Source organism: Oryzias latipes, chromosome 3 (genome assembly GCF_002234675.1).
Source record: "Oryzias latipes chromosome 3, ASM223467v1".
Lineage (NCBI taxonomy): Eukaryota > Metazoa > Chordata > Actinopteri > Beloniformes > Adrianichthyidae > Oryzias > Oryzias latipes.
Window position 1 is genome coordinate 14,296,162 of NC_019861.2, and position 19,729 is coordinate 14,315,890.

The 19,729-nt window shown below is 39.1% G+C and overlaps 1 protein-coding gene across 5 annotated transcripts; it reads left to right on the forward strand.

Annotated features, from left to right (window-relative positions):
• Positions 1–395: 395 nt before the first annotated feature.
• Positions 396–18,624, forward strand: LOC101158679 (immunoglobulin-like domain-containing receptor 2). Of its 5 annotated transcripts, XM_020712769.2 has the most exons (11): positions 396–692; positions 2,791–3,177; positions 4,598–4,717; positions 8,497–8,553; positions 10,139–10,285; positions 11,229–11,399; positions 11,648–11,773; positions 12,100–12,445; positions 12,530–13,262; positions 14,613–14,645; positions 16,519–18,624. In XM_020712769.2, the coding sequence occupies exons 1-10, from the start codon at positions 524–526 to the stop codon at positions 14,643–14,645; spliced, it is 2,289 nt and encodes a 762-aa protein (XP_020568428.1). In that variant the 5' UTR covers positions 396–523; the 3' UTR covers positions 16,519–18,624. The 5 variants fall into 5 exon arrangements, with proteins under 5 accessions (XP_020568428.1, XP_023809115.1, XP_020568435.1 ...); XM_023953347.1 differs by lacking the exon at positions 14,613–14,645 and having other exon boundaries at positions 399–692; positions 11,666–11,773; XM_011490844.3 differs by lacking the exon at positions 14,613–14,645 and having other exon boundaries at positions 402–692.
• The last annotated feature ends 1,105 nt before the right edge of the window (positions 18,625–19,729 follow it).

Consider the following 19,729-nt stretch of genomic DNA (forward strand, 5'->3'; position numbering starts at 1 on the left):
TAAAATAGCTTAAAACTGGATAAACATGCAAAATCTGGACTGCATCTTTCATAGATATAAGCATCAAAGTTAGCAGTTAAGGCTGAGTCTGCGAGTGCGATTAGTGTTTTTCATAGATGTTACAGAAAGCTACCTGACAAAAATACAGTAGATGGGAAGTGAGATGTGAAGCTACCTAAACTTATTATAGCATAGTCTCTCTCTCGAATTTTTTTTTTTTATCTCAAGGGACTTCCTGGTAAAATAAAGTTGAAATACCTGTAGTTAACAGTTTGTTAATAGTTCGCCTGCATCATTTTTTCTGAAATGGAAATGAGAGAGGTTGTTTTGTGGGGCTGTCAAATAAGTCAAACTGTTCAACGTCACACACTAAAAAAAACTGTACTTTAAAATTGCTTGAGAAAATAAAGATCCGTATTGCGTTTGTAGCGTCAAACTTTAATTTTGAAATGTTTGTAACGGAAGTGGCCACTGTTATTTTGACACGCTTGCTGACGGTCCCACAGATTGCTATTGTCCCGTTATGGGCCACTTAACGGTTCGCTCGAGTCTACATCCTCCGGGGAGAAAAGGGAGGAGAGGAGAAGACGACAGCTTTCTTTCAAAAATGTTCATGAATCCACGCTGTACACTTTGGAAACTACTTTTGAGCCCGGCGTCGTGGTGGATATTTACAATTTGTCTTCTTGGAGGTAAGAAAAATTAACGGCAAGAGAGGTGGAGGGAAAAAAATGGAGCAGTTGAGTGTAACAGGTTGTTTCAACTCAGGTCTGCGGTGACGTAGCTGTAATAAACGAAAAACAGTCAAACCATCAAGTGTTTTCTTAAATTTGAGCTTTGTTCTGTATTTCTTGTGTTGTCTCACAGAAATGGATAATTTAAAAGACGCTAAAAGATTGTTTTCTGCTATTATCCGGGGACTTTGAATAATTCACGGCTGGGTGATTTGACTGGTCTGGAAGCTTTGGGGGGTTGTGGATTAGGAAGTCTAAAGGAAAATGGAATGAGTTGATCATTTCTTTGAAAAGTTGTTACGCTACTTCAACACACAGACGTTTCTTAAACCTTTCTACACAACAACAAGAGCTAATAAAAACAGGAGACCCCATTGTTCTGTCCTGAATGTTGCATTTATTTACATGAATGTAAGAAAAAAATCTACCTGCACTGAAAACACAAACATCCAAAGCACCAGCTGTGCTGTCTTTCCTCCTCTCACTTTCATTTTATCCTTAGGGGGTGGCCTCCACTGAAAACTAATAAATCCCGGCTCCCCTTACAACCCTGTGGGTTTGTGTGTGTGTGTGTGCGTGTGTGTGTGTGTGTGTGTATGGTTCCTGCTTCAAGGTCTAAAGAAATCAGAGTGATTTGTTCTAAACCTAAAGTTCAACTCCGATCATCTTTTGATATGTTTTAAAACCATCCCCAGTGTTCTTTTAACTATTATTATGCCGCTTTTTTGGCAAAATAACAAAAAACTGTTTTTCTTCTTCTTCTAGGATACAGTTTCTGTAGGAGTTCATTAGAAATTTGCCTCTGAGTTGTAGGCGGAACTATTGGCGTCGAGTAAGCCTGCCCCCACATTCCATCATCCATCTGTGTTACAGCCCCTCACATCCCCAACAAAAATGGCGAGCAATTTCGTTGCTATCCAGCCGCACAGTTTTGATCCAGATTTTGTATCTTGTCATCTACAAGTGGATGCATCAGAGTGATGCGGAGCAGAGAGCTTGTAACATGTTGATCGTAGCTTCTTCATCTGCGCCTAATTCACAACGGTTTGGGGAAATAAACTTTGAGCTTAAGTTTATTTATGCATGTGCTCCATTATGACAAAAACACCATAAGAACATGTTAAAAACAAAAGCTTTATTTAATTGGGTCTTTAATCAGCATCATAATGGTAAATATTAGTATAGCCATAGAATATTAGTTTTTACAAAACAATTATGATGACACACTTAGTTTGTATTTACTCATAAATAGCAATTCTTAGTGTCCCAGCCGTTTTTAACTAGAATACTTGGTCATTAGTGTTTGGACTTTCTTATTTTGTGACTACGGTAAGTAGAAACTGTCTACATAAACTCGGATTTAGACTTTATAAACACAAAGTCATTCACATTGTAGCTGTTTTGGGTTTTTGAGTTACATCAGGAAGGTTTTTGCTCAGAAAACTTCCTTTGGGTTCGGTCTTGATAATTGAAAGACAACAAACTTAGTCTAGTTTTAATGAAGTGATCACTTCCCCCCTTTTTTGTGTTAATGATCAAACTTGGGGTCTCTGATCCTCCTCATCCCCTTTGGCTTGGTAACTTATGCATTCAAAGCATCGAGAACAGATGTTTCTGGGTGTGTGCTTTCTTTTCAACAAGGTCCGTTCACTGTTGTTCATTGCTTCATCGCTGCCGAGCCCATGCTCCTGGTAATGGTGCACCACAGAGCGCTACGACTTCTTAAGGCTTCAGAACAATGTTGGGTCAACTCAGCTCAATTCACAGTCAGACTTCTCTGCAGCAGAAGCAAAGCCAGAGGGTCACAGAACAGCCTGGGTTGTTTTGTCAGATGGTGCTTGGGTTTGTGTAAGTTTATCTGAAAAGGAAGTCTGTTTTGCTCCCGATTGAGGGTGGTGTCTCTTGATATTGTTGTGAGATAGCCAGTACTAATTACTAAAATAAGAAGAAAATATAGAGCACACTGTTAATTAGGTTTTTTCACAAAAAACAGGATTTTATCTTCAGATTTTTGAATTTGATTTATTTGGTTTCCCTTTGTTATTGTCCTTTGCAGGTATCTTCCCTCCACCATGCTCCGGAGTTCATGTCTTTGTGAGGGATGAGAGAAAGTACGCCATTCTGTTCCAGTCGGTGGTTCTGCCTTGCCAGTACACAAGTGTGTCAACCCAGACGGCTGTGGTGCAGTGGGTCTACAAGTCGTACTGCCGGGATCGAACGAGGGATTCGTTTAGCATTACGGACAGTCTGAATGGCGGCCTGGGTGGAAGTGGGCCGGCGGGTAGGAACGGAGTCATCAGTGGAAGTTACGAGGCTGGGAGGACGACGGGATACCTCGACTGTTCTGACAACAGTCGGACCGTACGGACCGTGGCCTCCATCTCCGGTTCCTCAGTCACACTATCCGAGTTCTACAAGAACAGAGACATCTCCATCATCAACAGTAAGGCGGTTCCCTTAGTTTTGATCTGATTGGTTCTTTGCAAAGATTACATTTGAACTGCATGTCTTGTGAGTGCTGTTGTTATTCCTCTGCTCTTTGTTGTGTCTTTTTATCTTACTGGCATAGAATTGGGCACACATAAATGTTAAATGAATGCACATATATAGTCTTGTTTGCTGGACTGATTTATGAAGCCCTATGGAGGAAGAATTGGGCCTCTTCGCACTCAACAGGATGTTAGACAAAAGAAATAGTTTTCAGGCTGTCTTCTTATTCATCTTGACCCCCTGCTCCTTCCTTCTGATGTAGATGTAAGTCACGCTTTTCTTTTTTCTCTCAACATCCCACCATCCAAGAAAGTCACATTTCTTGAAGTGGAAGTCTTTCTTTAAGACAGAGTGTTCCCTTTCTCCCTTTTCCTCCCTCTCAGTCCATCTCCTGTCTTAACACCTCGTACTGTGAAGATTTTTTCTTTAATGGACAAAAAGCTAAAGATTTAGTTGCTTTTGGAGACAACCAGTCATCCATTCCCATATAATCCTATTCAGGTTCCTAGAGAGATTAGATTCTGTCCCAGCATGCACTGTGGCAGGGGGTGCTCCTAAGGGGTTGGTGAGTTTAACCAAAATAGGAAAAGGTGTCCTCTCCGTCTTTCCCTTCTTTAAGCGAACAGGAAAAGGAAAGCTAGGCTGAGCAGTCTGTTTCCTGTCCTGTATTTCTATCTGTTTCCCCCTCTCACTGGTACTGTTAAAGGCCCAGGACTGTTTTGGGTTTTGGACTCTTCGACTTGTTTGCTAGGTAACCTTAGCTATTATGACAAACCAAACAACAATCCGTGTATGTTTTTCATCACTTTGAGCTATCAGGTTTGTCAAACGTTTTTTAAATGTGCAAAGATTTTTGGTATGACTTGTGTTTGTACCTGGTTTTCCAGTCAAGTCCCACTCTGATCATCTTTTGATCTATGCTAAAAGCATTTCCAGTGGTCTTGTAATGATTATGCCTTTTATAGCCAAAATCTAAAAACCTGTGTCATTTTCTGGGACATAGTTTCTGCAGAGCGGCAGAAGTTCATTAGAAAGTCACCTCTGAGTTGTGGGCAGGATTGTTGGCGCAGAGCAACCCCTTACCCTCCTTGTTGCTGAGGGCTCAGAGCAGGGAGCTTGTGGCCCACCCTGCGTATTGTAAGCTTTTTGTAAAATGGAATTTTTTCATTTGCTCCTGATTCACAACGATTTAATAAATAAAATACCTTAAAATACAATTTTGCTTAACTTTCTCATTACATGTCCTCCATCATTATTCAAACTCCACAAGTACATATCAAAAACACCAATGACACAATGTTCATTGTAGTGGGTCTTTAGGGTTAAGCTTATATGAAGTATTTTGTTCCTTCTTTTCACCTTTTCTTTTTTAGAAGCGGACCTTCAAATAGGAAGGGTCAAGTGGGGAGATAGTGGAGTGTACATCTGCAAAGTGGTCATATCTGATGATCTGGAGGGGCAGAACGAAGCTTCAGCAGAACTGCTGGTTCTTGGTAAGATTGCATGTTTTCTGTCCAGATCATTTTAAATGTCTTATTTAAATGAATTGACTGAAAAGCAAAGCTAACAACTGCAGAGGATTCTTTTCAGACTTTCTGTTACACCACAATAGAAGAGGAGCATTGACCATTATTAATATGACATACAGCAGAAGTTTTAGGCCATTATTATGTTTACTGAAGTAGCAAAATCTTTTTCTTGTCTTTTCTTCATTTTGGGTGCAAATTTAATGTGGCTCCCACTCTTTATTAGTATCTAGTATGAGCAAATTTTAAAATACACCCCACAAGAATCCATTCATCCATTATTCAGTCTACACACATTATGTTGTTCTGCACTGGACAACACAGCCAGCTATACACTCATTAAAAAGCTGATTTACAAAAAGCCTTTTTGAATTCCTGGAGGGAAATCTTAATTTGTAACCATAGTAACTGTATCCTTTTACACTGGACCTGGTATTTATTCAGTGTAAATTATTGGTCTTTTTGCCATCTATTCTTTATTATTGACATTGAAAGCTATGCATGTGTGTATTTGTGTTTCTCTTTCATGTGCTGTTAATGTGTCTGTTGTGTACCTTGTAACAGTAAGTCTATATGTCTATCCTCACTTAAAGATGTTACCGTAGCAACACCTAAGAGGCCGTTTGGTGCCGTAAGACTTTGAGAGGCTAAACTTTTGTTAGGGGTTTCACTGGTATGCACAAAGAATCACAGCCACACACATAAACACACAGAAGTTTTATGGATTTCTAGACTTGGCGAAATTGTTAGGTTTGGCTTTATCGCTGTAGAACAGCTACAAACAGAATGATGATGCATCAAAAGCCATTTGCAGACAAAAATAGAGTTTACAGTCCCCACATTGTGTCAAAACACTGTGTTTGCTCAACTTTTCGTATCTAATAGGCAATGTGAAGCACTTGTGTTTCCATAACAACAGTTGGGGTCCGACTCAGGCAACCTTTTGTCTTGGAGAAAAAGCCTTACAGGAAAGTAGACAGGGAAGATTTAAGGATCTGAAAGAGACATGACAGAGTGTAGTAATACAATAGATGGAGGTGATGCCCCACAAAAGGCCTGACTGGCTAACAAGACCCATTTGAAAGTTCATGTACAGCCAATGTAAAAAAAATAAAACAGAATTCCAGAGTCTTAATAGTGGGGATTACCTTTTTTTAACCAGTTCAGACTTTTAAACCATAAGACATTTTCTTTTTTTTCATCATTTGATGCTTCTAACTTTTAATTGTGGTACCACAGTTCTGAGTCCAGTTATAAAAAGCAAGGTCTCTAAAAGCATTGGGAATAACAGCATATTTTGATGGTATTAAATACTTTTTTTAAACAAATTTTGTTTTTAATTGTTTTTAATTTATTATTTAAAAAAACACTTCTCTGTACCTTAGTTGCACTTTAAGGCTCACTTCTAAATTTTCTTCATAAGTAATGAGAAGAAATGTGTTGCTGCTTATTATGTTACTGCTTATCTAAAAAAACCTTGCGTTACTGGGGGTGTGACGATAACCACATCACCGTGGTGATGACCTCATCACCCGCATATGCAGGACTTTTTTTTTAAAAGTCTTGCATATGGTGCGTTATTGGAACTATAATAAACACATTAAACACATTCATCTTTGCTGATATGGACTTTTTCTGTTAGTCCTATGTTCACACTTCAAGGGTTTCTGGGGGAAACCTTTTATTAGTGTTCTCCTTTACTCCCGGCACCGCGCCTCTCACTGCACGCGGCGTGCTCCCTCTACTTACACACACACGCGGGCGGTTTCAGCAGCACATACACATCTTCATTCTACAACAGAGTTTCCGTCTCGCAACGAAATATGACAAATTTACTGCGTTTTAATTATTCATTACCATTGTATTCATTTCCATTACATGCTGCGTGCGTTCTTGAGTGCGCGACACGGCCGCCCGCCAGAGGATTTTTGTTGGGGGGTTTATTACTGTTCTCCTTCACTCTGTAACACCAAACACAAACATGCACTGTTAGATTTCGATGAATATCACTACATGTTTTGTTTGGGAACTGTTTTGTGCAGCCCAAAGGTACGTGTCTGTATAAATAAATGCGGAGTCTCCTGCCCCGCATTTTTCATGGCTGTCAGGCTTCTTGGCTACCGGAAAGGTGACAAAGTGTCTGCAGTCTCGTTTGTTACTGGGCAAATATAATATTCTGAGAAGATGTCTGTACCAGAGAGCACAGGTGAAGGCTCGCGTGCAGCTCGAGAGCGGCCCGCTGCAGAAGAATCAACACGCACTCCCAACACACTTGTGTGCGCTCCTTCCTCCTACACACGCAGCGCGCTTACACACATACACATAGTCATTCTACAAAACCTATATAGTTAGTTCATTAGTTAGATAGGTAGTAGTTAGTTGTTACTGTTATTTGTTAATAAGGAATACTGCGTTGTAATTGTTAACCGCGACACCGCGCCCCCTGCTGGTTCATCACCGCAGTGATCAAATATCCCACACCGTCACAGCTCTACGCGTTACTAGTTTAAAAAACTGATCTCATTAACTTAAACTTAATCTGATCAAATTTGCCTGCAAAAAATAAACTAATTTAAAATACACTGCATATTTTTACTCTTAGTTTGGGGGATTTATGTTCCTTCAGCGATGTAATTGGTGTTTTTTTTGTTTTTCAAATTTAGAAAAACAAACAAATTTAGAAATAAACAGAAATAACCATCCTCAAAGATAATAAATATGTGAGTATTTGAGTGCAATAACAATAGTCCAGCTTGTATCATTTTTCTCTCACCTTCCTTTTGTTTACAACCAACACTCTTTTATTCCTTTGGTTGGAATCAACAGTAAAATGTCTGCTTTTACTTTACACTTAGGAATCTGTCCTGTGCTCAGGTTGGCTGTAAGTCCATGTGAGGAAACTAAAGCTGTGTGAAATGAAACAAAAAAAACATTCAAGAGCATAGGACAGATTCCTATCTTTCATGTTTTATTCAAACATTTGTTTTGCCTCTTTATGGCAGCATGAAAAGACAAAACAAAGGAAGAAATTCAGAACACAAAATCCAGAAACATCTGGTTACAGCGGTTTTTTATATATATTTTTTTTTTTTTTACATTGGTTGAACCCTTTCTTAAATCAGGCTACATTTATTTTAATTTACATCAAAATCAGAACATCTCAGAATTAATGTCATTGTCTGTCATTGTACTTGTATCATAATAGGGCCATTGACCATTCTAGTTGTCTATTTTTAATAAATTCAACTTGACTAAGTCTTCAAAAACATAACTTTTTAGTCATAAATCAGAAATTGATTTGGGGGTTATTGTGTTTGCTAATGCAAAGTACTGTAGATTTTCAAAAATACTTTTAAGAAGAGTTAGTTTGTCTGCAGTTTGTTGCAAACTCTAAGAAAAGTCTCATCTGCAAAAAGGCTAAATGATCTGCTTTAATAACCCCCTGTTTGCCACTTGTCTTAATAAGAATGATTGACATGTCTTAACAATATTGTTTTTAATGTCAAAAATCATTCAATCATGTTCATTAGCTTTTGTGATGAAAATAAACATCTTGTGCATGATTCTGTTACTTGCCAGCTCTCTTTTTCTTCTTCTTTCTCTGCAGTTTGCAGTATTTTGATCCTGATTGTCTCATTGCATGTTTCTACAGCAATCATTTTTTTAAGTGATCATTTCAACTTATATCCACTCTTTTACTTCTTCTCTCTTTTCCTCTCCTGGTCACTCTTGCTCTGTCTCTCCAGGTTTTTCCGGTGTGCCTGAAGATCTTCTGCCAGACTTTCATTTGAAGATTATGCCAGGTAGGGGCATAATGCATCCTCTCCCCTGGCAGTTTCCTTTCACACTAACCCTGCTTCCAGCTCAAGCTTTGGCTCAGTATGAAAAATGAAACATTTAACCTAAACGTTTGACTTTCAACTTATTCTGAAAATCTCCCAGTTAAGAAAAAGGAAAAAAAGACAAAGTGACACTGGATTCACGTCCATATTGAAATCCAGAGTTATTCTAACCTGAAAAATGTTCTACTCTTTGGCAACATTTTTATGGAACGTTCTGTGCAAATCTTTTTATAGACACATAAACAAAACAGTTCAATAAAACTGCATGTTTGACAGCATGATGACAGAGCTTTAGCAGAGGACACAGGAAACTTCAACATTTTTACCTTAAACAAGGTCTTAAACTGTGTGTTTTTTTTAATAAAATCATCTTTTAGGTTTTGTCATTACATTCTTTAAGTGACTTCAGTGAACCAGGTTAAAGAAGGCTTCCCAAAAGTTAAATTAATAAAAGTTGTGTGACAATCAGACTGATCCTCACTCATTAGACTGTGAGCTGCCTGTTGCTCCCACCAAGATAAGTGCTGCTGGAAACCAGCTATTATCCTCATTACAGACATTTATGGTCAACATACTGGATACTGTTTAGTAAAAAAAAAACAAAAAAAAAAAAACGCTGCCTTGCTGCTGGGGGAAAGTATTTGGAGACAGTCTCATCAAATTCCACAAACGTTTGTTACGCATTCCAGAATGGAAAAAAGTCAAAAATAAATATCTGGTTAAGACAATGTGAGATAAAAGAAAGTATACTTCTCTCCAAATCAGCAGTTTTCTCCTTGTTTAATTGCTTGTGTGTGTGTGTGGGTGTGGGTGTGTGCGTGTGTGTGTGTGCGTGTGTGCGTGCGTGCATTTGTGTGTGTGTGTAAGGTGATGAAAGTGTGTAAGGTGATGAGAGTGTGGATCAGTCATGGTAATTGCAAATGAGATCGGATTACAAGCTGTCGTGTTGTTATACAAGTTTCCCCTTTTCTTAAACAGCAGCTTCAGCTCTTCTTTCCTGCAGCACAAACTGGTTTCCTGAAAGTGTGTGTTTGTTTTTGGAATCCTTGTGTGTCTGTGTGTTTGTGGGTATCGCAGATAGAATGTTGTGCTTGATTTTACGTTGTTGTTACATTTCCTTATCCGCCCTTTTCTTCCCCTCCCTTTGTTTTGTCCCCACAGATGAGAACATGTAGTCTATCAGTGGAGCAGATAGCAAACTGTGACCTTGTTCCTCCATTAGTGTGTTAAATTACTTTTTATAGCCACTTTGATCTAAATTTTTAGACAATTATGCTAAACAACTATGGATTTTAATTGTGTCTTGTGTGTCAAAATTGATCAAAACTGTTTCAAACATTCTTATTCAATCTTTTAAAGGTCACACTACTCAAAAAAGTAATAAATAGGTCAATTGCAAAATGTCCCAGTTATGTTTCAGACTTGATCTATGAGAATATGTGGAGTTAGACTACAACTATTGTAACTTTGTTATAACAACTCTTCAAAGATGGATTCCAAACAGCTGGTCCTAATGTGCATGCATGGGTTTCTGCTGCTCTTGCAGAGTGGGTGTTTGTGGTGGCCGTGGTGTTTGGCAGTGTCTTGGTCCTGGTGCTGGTCGGGGTCTGCTGGTGTCAGTGCTGTCCTCATTCCTGCTGCTGCTATGTTAGCTGTTGGTGCTGCCCTGACACGTGCTGCTGCCCCAGACACTGTGAGTACAGTCCGGACAGTCCTCCCTGAACAACCCTCCCGGAGCTATTCTGATATTTTGTGACGGCAATTTGACAATATCAAACCCAGTAACAGAGTACGGTACATGTCTAAAGTGCTGCAAACTTATTCACAAACAGAAAAGCACCATAGCAGTTGTTTTGTTTCATCTTTGCAGCCAAATAAAGAAATAAAAATTGTTTTGTAAGAATAAGAATGGAAATGTAAAGACTAACACGTATGGAGTTGACATCAAGTTTATGGGCAGTATAATGCTCTAACTCCTTTAATGTCACATAAGCCTTGTTTCCACTCAGTGGTACGGTCCGGTACGGTAAGGAGTGGTACGGTACGATCCAGTTAATACTGCAGAGCGCTTCCACTAAGTTAAGCCTCGCTTCCATCGAGCAGTTCTTTTTTACAACTCATGCGTGGTGTAGACCGCTAGCATGTCATTGCATCCTTGTAGTGTGACAACTAAAAAAGCAACAACAATGGAGGTCATCCAGCAGCTTGTCTTTTTATTACTTTACTTCTGGTACAAAGTATATAACAGGAATTTGATGTTTGGAACAAGATTCCGGGCGGCTAAGATGTATACCGTCGGAAAGAGGAAAAAACTTTTGGATTGGATCCTGAGTTGGGAAAAGGGTCACCTGTGTTTGGGCTTTCTAATGTCGCCATCTTTTTGTGTCAATACCTTCCACTTTACAATGGACCTACAACAGATGGGAGCCCCCAAGAGGTACAGTTCGGTACTGTTTAATAGGTTCCTTTTACAATGGAAACGCTCAAAATACCAGACCGGACCTCTCAGAGGAATCGAGGCTATTATTGTCACAAAATAGCTTCAGATTGAGAAGATTTGTGTTTAAAATACTGATTGAAAGAGGACTATATTTTTAGATTGTGTGACTGGAATGTTTTCTTCTTCATTCCTTTAGTGTATGAGGCAGGTAAGGGTATAAAGTCAGGCACGTCAAGCCCCCAGGCTCCCTCCTCATACCCTCCATACTTTGTGTCTGGCGTTCCAACCATGGTGCCCATTGCACCACCATCTCTCGTGGACAATGTGTCTTCTGTTCCACCCACAAATGGCAGCCTGGTTACAACAGGTGAGACCATTTTATTGTTTCCCTTTTGAAACTGAAGCATTCAGAAGCTGTACTCAAAACCTTTTAAGGGGCATAGCTTTTGCATTTAATTCATTGTGTTGTCTTTTAGAAATTTGGTTGACCAACTAAAATCCTGGGATTGAATGCTATTTTTATGTACTATTTTGTTTGGTAAACCATTAAATGGTCCTAAGACAAGTTAGCATCCATTTTGCCTGCTACTGAGTCAAGTATGTACATATCTTCAGTGCCCGTGCATGCTGTAGGGGTTCCCTACTGTGTGCCCTCACCGGATCGTGACTCTCTCAGAGTGCTACAGTATGTAGAGAAACAGCTGGCTCACTTCAACCCTTCCAGGTCCAACAGTCGACAGTGTAAGCTTAATAAGTCCACTTCACGGCTTTGCTTCTATAGCATGCTGATGCTATCTTTGGATCTCACAATGTCATTTCAGCTTTTTAGTCTCTTGTCTCAGCATGCCCATCTGCTTTCAAGCTTTCTGACTACCGTAGTTCATTTCCAACTGATCATACACGAAACAAAAGATGATCTGTCATTCTTTGGTTCAAATTGTCAGATCACCTGTTTTCTATCAGGCCTTTGCTTTTCTACATTTACTGGTTCTTTACTTTCCTTGGAAACATTTCTTTTCTATAATTATTTTTCCCAGCAGTCTTTACTGATTCTTTCATTTTCACAGCCTCTAGTCACTCTGAACTGAGCTCTCTCCATGAGGGGGAAACTGCCTTCCGCCAAAACTACCAAACTGTTCAGCAGAAAGCCCTGCCGACAATCCCTGATCATGACCCTCAACCTGAACCTCAGCGCTCCTGTGAAACTAACAGTCCTGAGCCACAACGTCACCACAATAAACACTCGTCACCTCACCGTTACCGTCATGACCTGACCTCAGAGCCTCACGACTGCCAGGACGAAGCTCTGCTGTCCCGTCGATGCAGTGATGAGCCTCCCTCCTTCTCTCGGTCAAACAGGACTGGCAGGAATCAGTGGCAGCACGGCCCTGATGAGGAGGAAAAGTACAACAGGTGCAAAACACGTCAAATATGCAAAACAAATGCAAAACATATCATACATGATATCTAATAATAATATCTGATGACATCTTACAGATGGAATCCTCGTTCAGAACATCTACATAGAAAGGCGTATCGTACCACCGGACGGAGAGGCTCACTCGTTGAGCTGGAGGAGTTTGCTGATACCTATGAGCAGAGAGGAGACAGAGGAAGGAGGAGAGAACAAGAAAGGGAAGACTATGAGACGGAGCTTGAGTTCAGAGGGTATCCATGCTACCGTAACGGCCCCCCACAGTATTATCACAACAGTGAAAAGGATCTGGATGACGACGACAACCGCCAAGAACATTCCAGGCACTACAAGCAAAACAGACACAACATAAGCCCACTGCATTCTCCTAAAAAGAGGAGGGGCTCATGGGAAAACGAGTGCAACGTCCCACCTCCTAATACATCAGGTCCACAACTGACAGTTTTTGAAGAAAAGGACTATGATCCCACATTCCTAAATAGCCTGCTAGAGCGCAAAGCTAAGTTGCGAGGAGTTTGTCAGGGAAAGAGTAGGTCCCGGAGTGAGGACGATTCTGATACACCCTCGAAGGGCAGCTCAAGAAAGGGGAGTAGGGAATCGAATCTGCATTGTAGCCACGTAGCCAGTAACAGACTTGAAACAAGTTCCAGGCCTCCTTCATCAGACACAGAGAGAGCGAGAGGTGACAGCAGGCCATCTCCACGCCCTCTCCATGCAAGCACCCACTCCCCCCAACCATCCGCCCATTCCCTGTCCAGTCGGAGGGAGGAACAAAGGGAGAAGTCCCATAAGGTGGTGAGTAACACTGACTCCTGTCAACCGTTGACATGATTCACAAGCTAAAGATAGATGCAAGGAACAGAGCTTAGTCCTAAAAACTGCTTTCCAATGTTTCATGTTTGTTTAAAATGTCTTACATTATACGAAACACATTTTTTACATTCATGAAATACCAAGATATAAAGAATTTTAATGTTTCTACATTCTGTATTTTTTATTAAACTTCAAGAGACATCACACATTGCAAAGTAGTACGATGCTCGGCATGTGACATCACACTCAATACTGTTAAAGTTGCTCTTTATTACTAATGCATTTATAATGATGTAAAACATCATTTATACCATGGTCTGGGTGAATGCTCGATTCCGCTTCGCGTCAGACGGTTGCTTCCGCGAAGTGCGTTAAAAAGTAATAATGCACACTTCGAAGGCCATTGACCCGGTTATACCATGGTCACTTACAAAAGAAATAAATATTAACCAGTTTTTAGTCCTTAATTCTTGTTTTTTTCCCGATTTGGATCGCTTTTCTCACAAAAAGCGGACTATTTGTTACGTGGTGCGGCAAATCTTGACTGCAGCGGTGGTGCGGCGATATATATATGCTGATCTTTCTGATGGGTTGAATAAAGCATCAGTTCAGAGAGAAAGTTCACCTCTTACCGCTTGTTTTTGTCCAAATGGTTGTTTTAAAGAAGCCGGCGCAGTGATACAAAACATTTAAGCTAGTTGACCGGAACTTCTTTTTTCACCGTGCGGTTATCACTTCTTAATGTACACCCAGCAGCCAATCAGAATTGAGTATTCACCCGGACCATGGTATAATTTCTGATAATGCATACTTCGTAGACCATTAACCCTTACGTAACAAAGTTCTGTTATTTTGGGTCTGGCATCCATCCATGGACCCACAGGCTGGCTGAACAAGCCTGGCCTGAGAACCAAGAAAACAAGCATCATAGGCACAGTGCTCATTATCGTGCAGTGATCACCAAACAGTTGACCACCAGACTTCTTTATGTTGGTCAGAGACCATCATTTTATGCATGTTCTTGATACCAGTGTGCTCATGCTCCACCAGCACACGCCTCGTTTCCATTCAGACACATCTGCTGATGCAAAGCCGATGATTTGCTGCTTGGTAAGAAGGAGATTATGGTCTCTGAAGCATAAAGATCAGTCACAAGCAGAATGAGGGGTGACATCTTTGTAAAGTGGATGTTTAATAGTTAGGACTACAAGTGGGTAAAAAGTGAATCCATATCAAAATATTCACAACTCAAATAAAGGTTTAAAGTGTAAACGGGGGGAAGAGGGTTTTGTAGGCCTGCAGTAAGTGTTGTTGTTGTTGTACCTTTGACAGGTCAGGTTCAGATGCCACAAGAATGAAAACTAGGTATTCTGTATCCCAATGCTTTCTAAAACAATAACTGGTTGTTTGCTCACTGACATAAATGGGTCAAATCAAAAACTTTAAGTCAGAGAAAAGCAAAAATCGTTTATGCAACACAGAATAAATGTATAATTTTAAATGTGATATAATCCAGTGCCAGTATACAAATTCTGCTATGGAATCCTTACAGTTGCTTACCGCTTTTAGACTCTGTGGGTTTCAGGTTTGACTCCAACTCAGAGTTGTTAACAAAACAATCCACATTGAAGACATACAAAATGTTTTCAAGATAAATTAAGAGCCAAACTGTACAATTCACATGATATTTTGTCTGTTTTTAGGTATCTGTAAAATGATGTCAGTACCAGCCAGCTGTTTTGTTCTGTTGTTCTGCATTGTGTCACTCTTACACATTGTGTTAATTTAGTAGCAGCGTGTTCATAAACTTCTCTTATCTTAGGTTGTTTTTTTGCCATTTTAATCATTTTGTTGAATCCAATTATCTGAGCTGGTGTAAAGCCATATTAATGCAGTGCTGAATCAAATGAATCTGTCACTTCATTCTCCAGTAACACATTTGCATTCAAAGTGACCTTGTTTGACCTTATTTGTAAATATTTCTGTTCTGAAGACTGCTGTGAGCTAGTTAGTTTACTGATACACAACTGCATGGCAAGTCTGAAGTCAGCTTCTTCAAATTAAAATGTATCACATTTCTTTTTTATTCTGAAATTCCATCATAATAACGGAAAGAGAGGGATTACTGGCTTTTAAATAGTAGAAACTAAGAAAACATCATTTCTGAGCGGTATCTCCAAACAGGGAGTTCAGTTATTTTGGATATCAGCATTGACGTGACTTAGTTCAGGAAACAAGGCTGCAAGCCAAGGCCTAACTTATCAGAGAAAAAAAGCAGGGATGTGACATAAATGTTTTTGTATCTGTGATTCACGTATTCTGCTCTCTGTAAATGGTTTTAATAGGATTAGATGATCTGTCAGATAAACTTGATGGTAGTTTGTAGGCCTGCACAATAAACCGCAAATTTATTGTCATCTTGAAGTATTTAACTTATTAAGTAGAGCCCTTTACACATTTGACCAATCCTATTGATCCATTTTAACTTAGATGCACGCCTCCTTTGTAGACGAGTATAATTTAAGTTATGTTGACTTTTATTTGAATAAAACATGTTTTTATTTGTTTTGTCTATTGGTTCACAGGTCACATTGTCATCGTATTATTGGTCACTCACATTGCAGGTTTTCCTCATATCAGGCAGCTCTAGTAGTTTGTTGGATTCACATCATTGTATAAACGGCTGCCTTGCTCTCTTCATGGAGAGAGCAGACGGTGCTGTCCTTACCCATCTAGAAAACTCTCCAACATATCTGTGTTTTTGTGGAGAAGGCAGAAAGAGTCATGAGCATTTACAAGTATTCAGAGATATTTGTCACTCATTGGTTAAGCCACAAGGGTGCGAGAACACAGGCTTTTTAAGCTGGCACTGTTCACGACTTCAGCACCATGGTTACATCCAAACTATTTGCAGCATGCAACTCTGCAAAATGCTAAATACCATGTGAAGCAAACACATAGTTTAAATGGGTGGAGGGCTTACTGTCTCCCACTTTTACTGTTCTCAGTGTACTTTCAAAGCAATAATAGAAAAAACAGGCTTTTGCAAATGTTTTTGCATATGCTAAAGTAGCTTTATAGAATAAGTTCTGAATTGGCTTTACTCTGACTTATTGTGAAAAAATGATTGCATAAGGAGTTTAATCCATGTTGACCTCACCCAATTAATCATTTTGGCTAATATCTACTGTACTTTTCTGCTGTTTCTCTTTCACGATTGCTGTTTTATCCTCACCAGAACACCCTTCTCAGCCGGGATTCCCTCATCGTCTGATTGACCGAAAGAAGAGGCCTAAAGCTTCAATCTACAGGAATGACATGTCAGCTCAAGAAAAAAAAGGATGACTAATGACTGCGAGTGTGGATTTCCCCGCAGCATGCTCGGTACAATTCTCAGAGAAATACGGGAATTTCAAGTCAGTGCTGATAAGTGAAGAGGACAATGATAATATAGCTGCGATCTCAGTGGCTGATGATGTCATCAAGGGTTTCACTGCTACCAAGCTAATGTTAGCAGGGACAGATGACCTGGACCGCCCTGTTGTCTTTTTACAGCAGCTCTGGTGCAGAGACTTGCTCCAGCCTTCCAGTACAATGACAGCGTTCATTTCCATTCGATGGGAGATGTGAATGAAGATGCACGTTTGCAGAACAGGCAGTAAATGACAACAGCATTAGTGTAAATGACTCACTGCCTGCCATTTAAAACAATGAGATCACTATATCATGTTGATACACACTTAAGTACTAAAGCACTTATTTTGAAGAGAACGTTAATGTTACATGTCATGTCAGCATGTTTTTATAGTTAATAGAGGCAATAATAACTACTGTATAGTTGTATTTAACAGATAATTTATTCGGGAGACATTAACACAAACCACGAAAATACAGAGTAAATGAGAAAAGTGAGAAACATGTAAATGTAGCAGAACTGCCTCCCAGAAATCTAAACACTTAATTTAAAAAAAGAAATAACTGGGAAGTAGTCATTATTCATCAAACACTGTTATTTTCCTAAAGGTTTGTCCACTTTTACTTTTTAATCATCCTTTGGCAACAAAGCTGCCACAGGATGATAAGTTCTGCATTTTACTGTAAATATTTCACTGTTTCCATAGTTAATACATACCATCACCTAGCAACATCTGAAGGTAATGCATGGAAAGGTTCCTCTGAAATCCTTTAGTTCCATCTCAATATTGATATGATGATATGTTATGATTTAATTCTTGATTAAACTAAGAATCTCCACATTCAATACTCCAGTCTAAATTCAAATGTTTCTAAATGACATCTGATGAAATTGGGTTTGCTGATGTGTTTTTCTGCATCTTTTTAGCTTTTAGCTACAATTAGGAATCAATGTTTTGAGTGATAGCAAAGGATCTCATATGTTTTTAAGAGAGAGGATACAATTCTGGTGCTGTTTATTTGATTTTCATCTTCTTACACATGTTAACACTATTAGATTAAAACAGTCTATAAAAAAACATAAAGATAAGTGAATCTTCTATGAAACATTATGAAATTCATTTCTTTAAGGGTGGAGAGTTCAGCATTCTTGTTTAACAACATTTGAAATGTTGACTCTTTAAACCACAGAACGAATTCATTCTTAGTTCATCCTATAAAGACAGAAAGCTTCATGTATGAAAACATATATCAAAAATATATAGAATTCCTTAAAAAATACTTTAAAAAATCTTTTACATCTTTCTTCAAAGAAACTTTATAGTTCATCCGTTTGGCATTAGCAATATTTAGAGTTAATACTAAAAGTGAACGTTTCTATATCACAAAATAAATACCTCTTGACTTAAATGTATTGCAGTGGATGCTGTTTGAATAACTAATGTGTGACTTTGTACCTTTTTTTAAATGACTGTAATCTGACCTTCAGTATTACTGTTGATTACTGAGTCAACAGTTTATCCAACTGCATGAGCCATACACATAAACACACTCTGCTTTTTGAAATAAGTCATGTTACTGGTTTGTTTTTCCACCTCTGTGTGTTAAAGCGTTCAGGCTCAAGAAATGTGGGATCATTTTGTTTTGTTTTGTTTCATTCATTGTTGTTGGGTTTTTTTTTGCTGTTTGGTACTGACATGTTTGTGCATTTGTGGCTAAGAGAGAGATGACTCTTTACTTTTCTGCAAAAGAGACAATGTGTGATTGAGCATGACTCATGTCTTTGTTCATTGTTGCACTCACATCTAGCCTGTTTCCCTCTGCACAGCTGTGTCAGAAGTCACGCCTCTTCTGCAAATGCAGCCACAGAAAATGAAGTTCTGAAGTATGTATTTGGGATTATGACAATAAAGTTATGCAAATGTATGTTTGTGCTTCTGCCTGCCATGGGATGAATTTCTATCCTATCTAGCACTTCTAGCTTAATATGTTACATTTATTTAAAATCAAACTTTGCTTCCTGTGTTAAAGGTCAACCGTTTTTACATCCAAAACACCAGAAGTTGCTAAATATAACTTTTTAATTAAACCACAAGTTAATATGAATATAGTAAAATTAGTAGCACAAGAGTCAAGATCTGCATGAAATGTTGAAATGTTTGAGGTTTTCTTTTTATTTGTTTCACTCCTTAATAATAAATGTTACTCATTTGTAAAGAAAGAGGAATAAAACTGAAGTGAAGAATGCTGGTGCTTGAAGAAATCTGCCTGTGCGTTGATTCACTGCATGTTTGTGGGGACAGGAAATCATTTAAGTCAGACTCACCTTAATATGTCAGGAATGTTATGAACAGCTGCTTTTTATAGGAGCATAACCCTCCTGAGTAAAGTAAACATTTGGGAGAATGAATCAGGATTATGACATCATGTTTTTCTACCTGTATAGAAAATTGTGTGATAAGTCCCATTACTGGTATAGAAATCCTATTTTGGTATCTGTTGTATGATATGAACTATAAAGAATTTGCTCAACATCAAAGGACCTGTCTTAAAGACCATGAATTAAATGTGATCAGTGTATTTTAAAGCTTCAAAATCCCATAGAGCCTTGTAAAAATACTAATGTCTTCTGAGAGGAAGATGACTCACTGCAAGCTTAACATATATTAGTTCACAAAGCCTACTTGCTGTCAGAAATGCAAAAATGTATATTTGTTATTAGTCTCTTTCTCTTTCGGCTTTTCCCATCAGGGGTCGCCACAGCGAATCATCCTTTTCCACCTCACTCTATCATGGACATCTTCTACCCTAACATTAGCCAACTTCATGTCCTCTGTTAAGACATCCATGTATCTCCTCTTTGGCCGTCCTCTTGCCCTCCTGCCAGGCAGCTCCATCTCCAACATCCTTCTACCAATATATCCACTATCCCTCCTCTGAACATGTCCAAACCATCTCAGTCTGGCTTCTCTGACTTTGTCCCTAACACAGGCAACATGAGCCGTCCCTCTGATGTACTCGTTCCTTATCCTGTC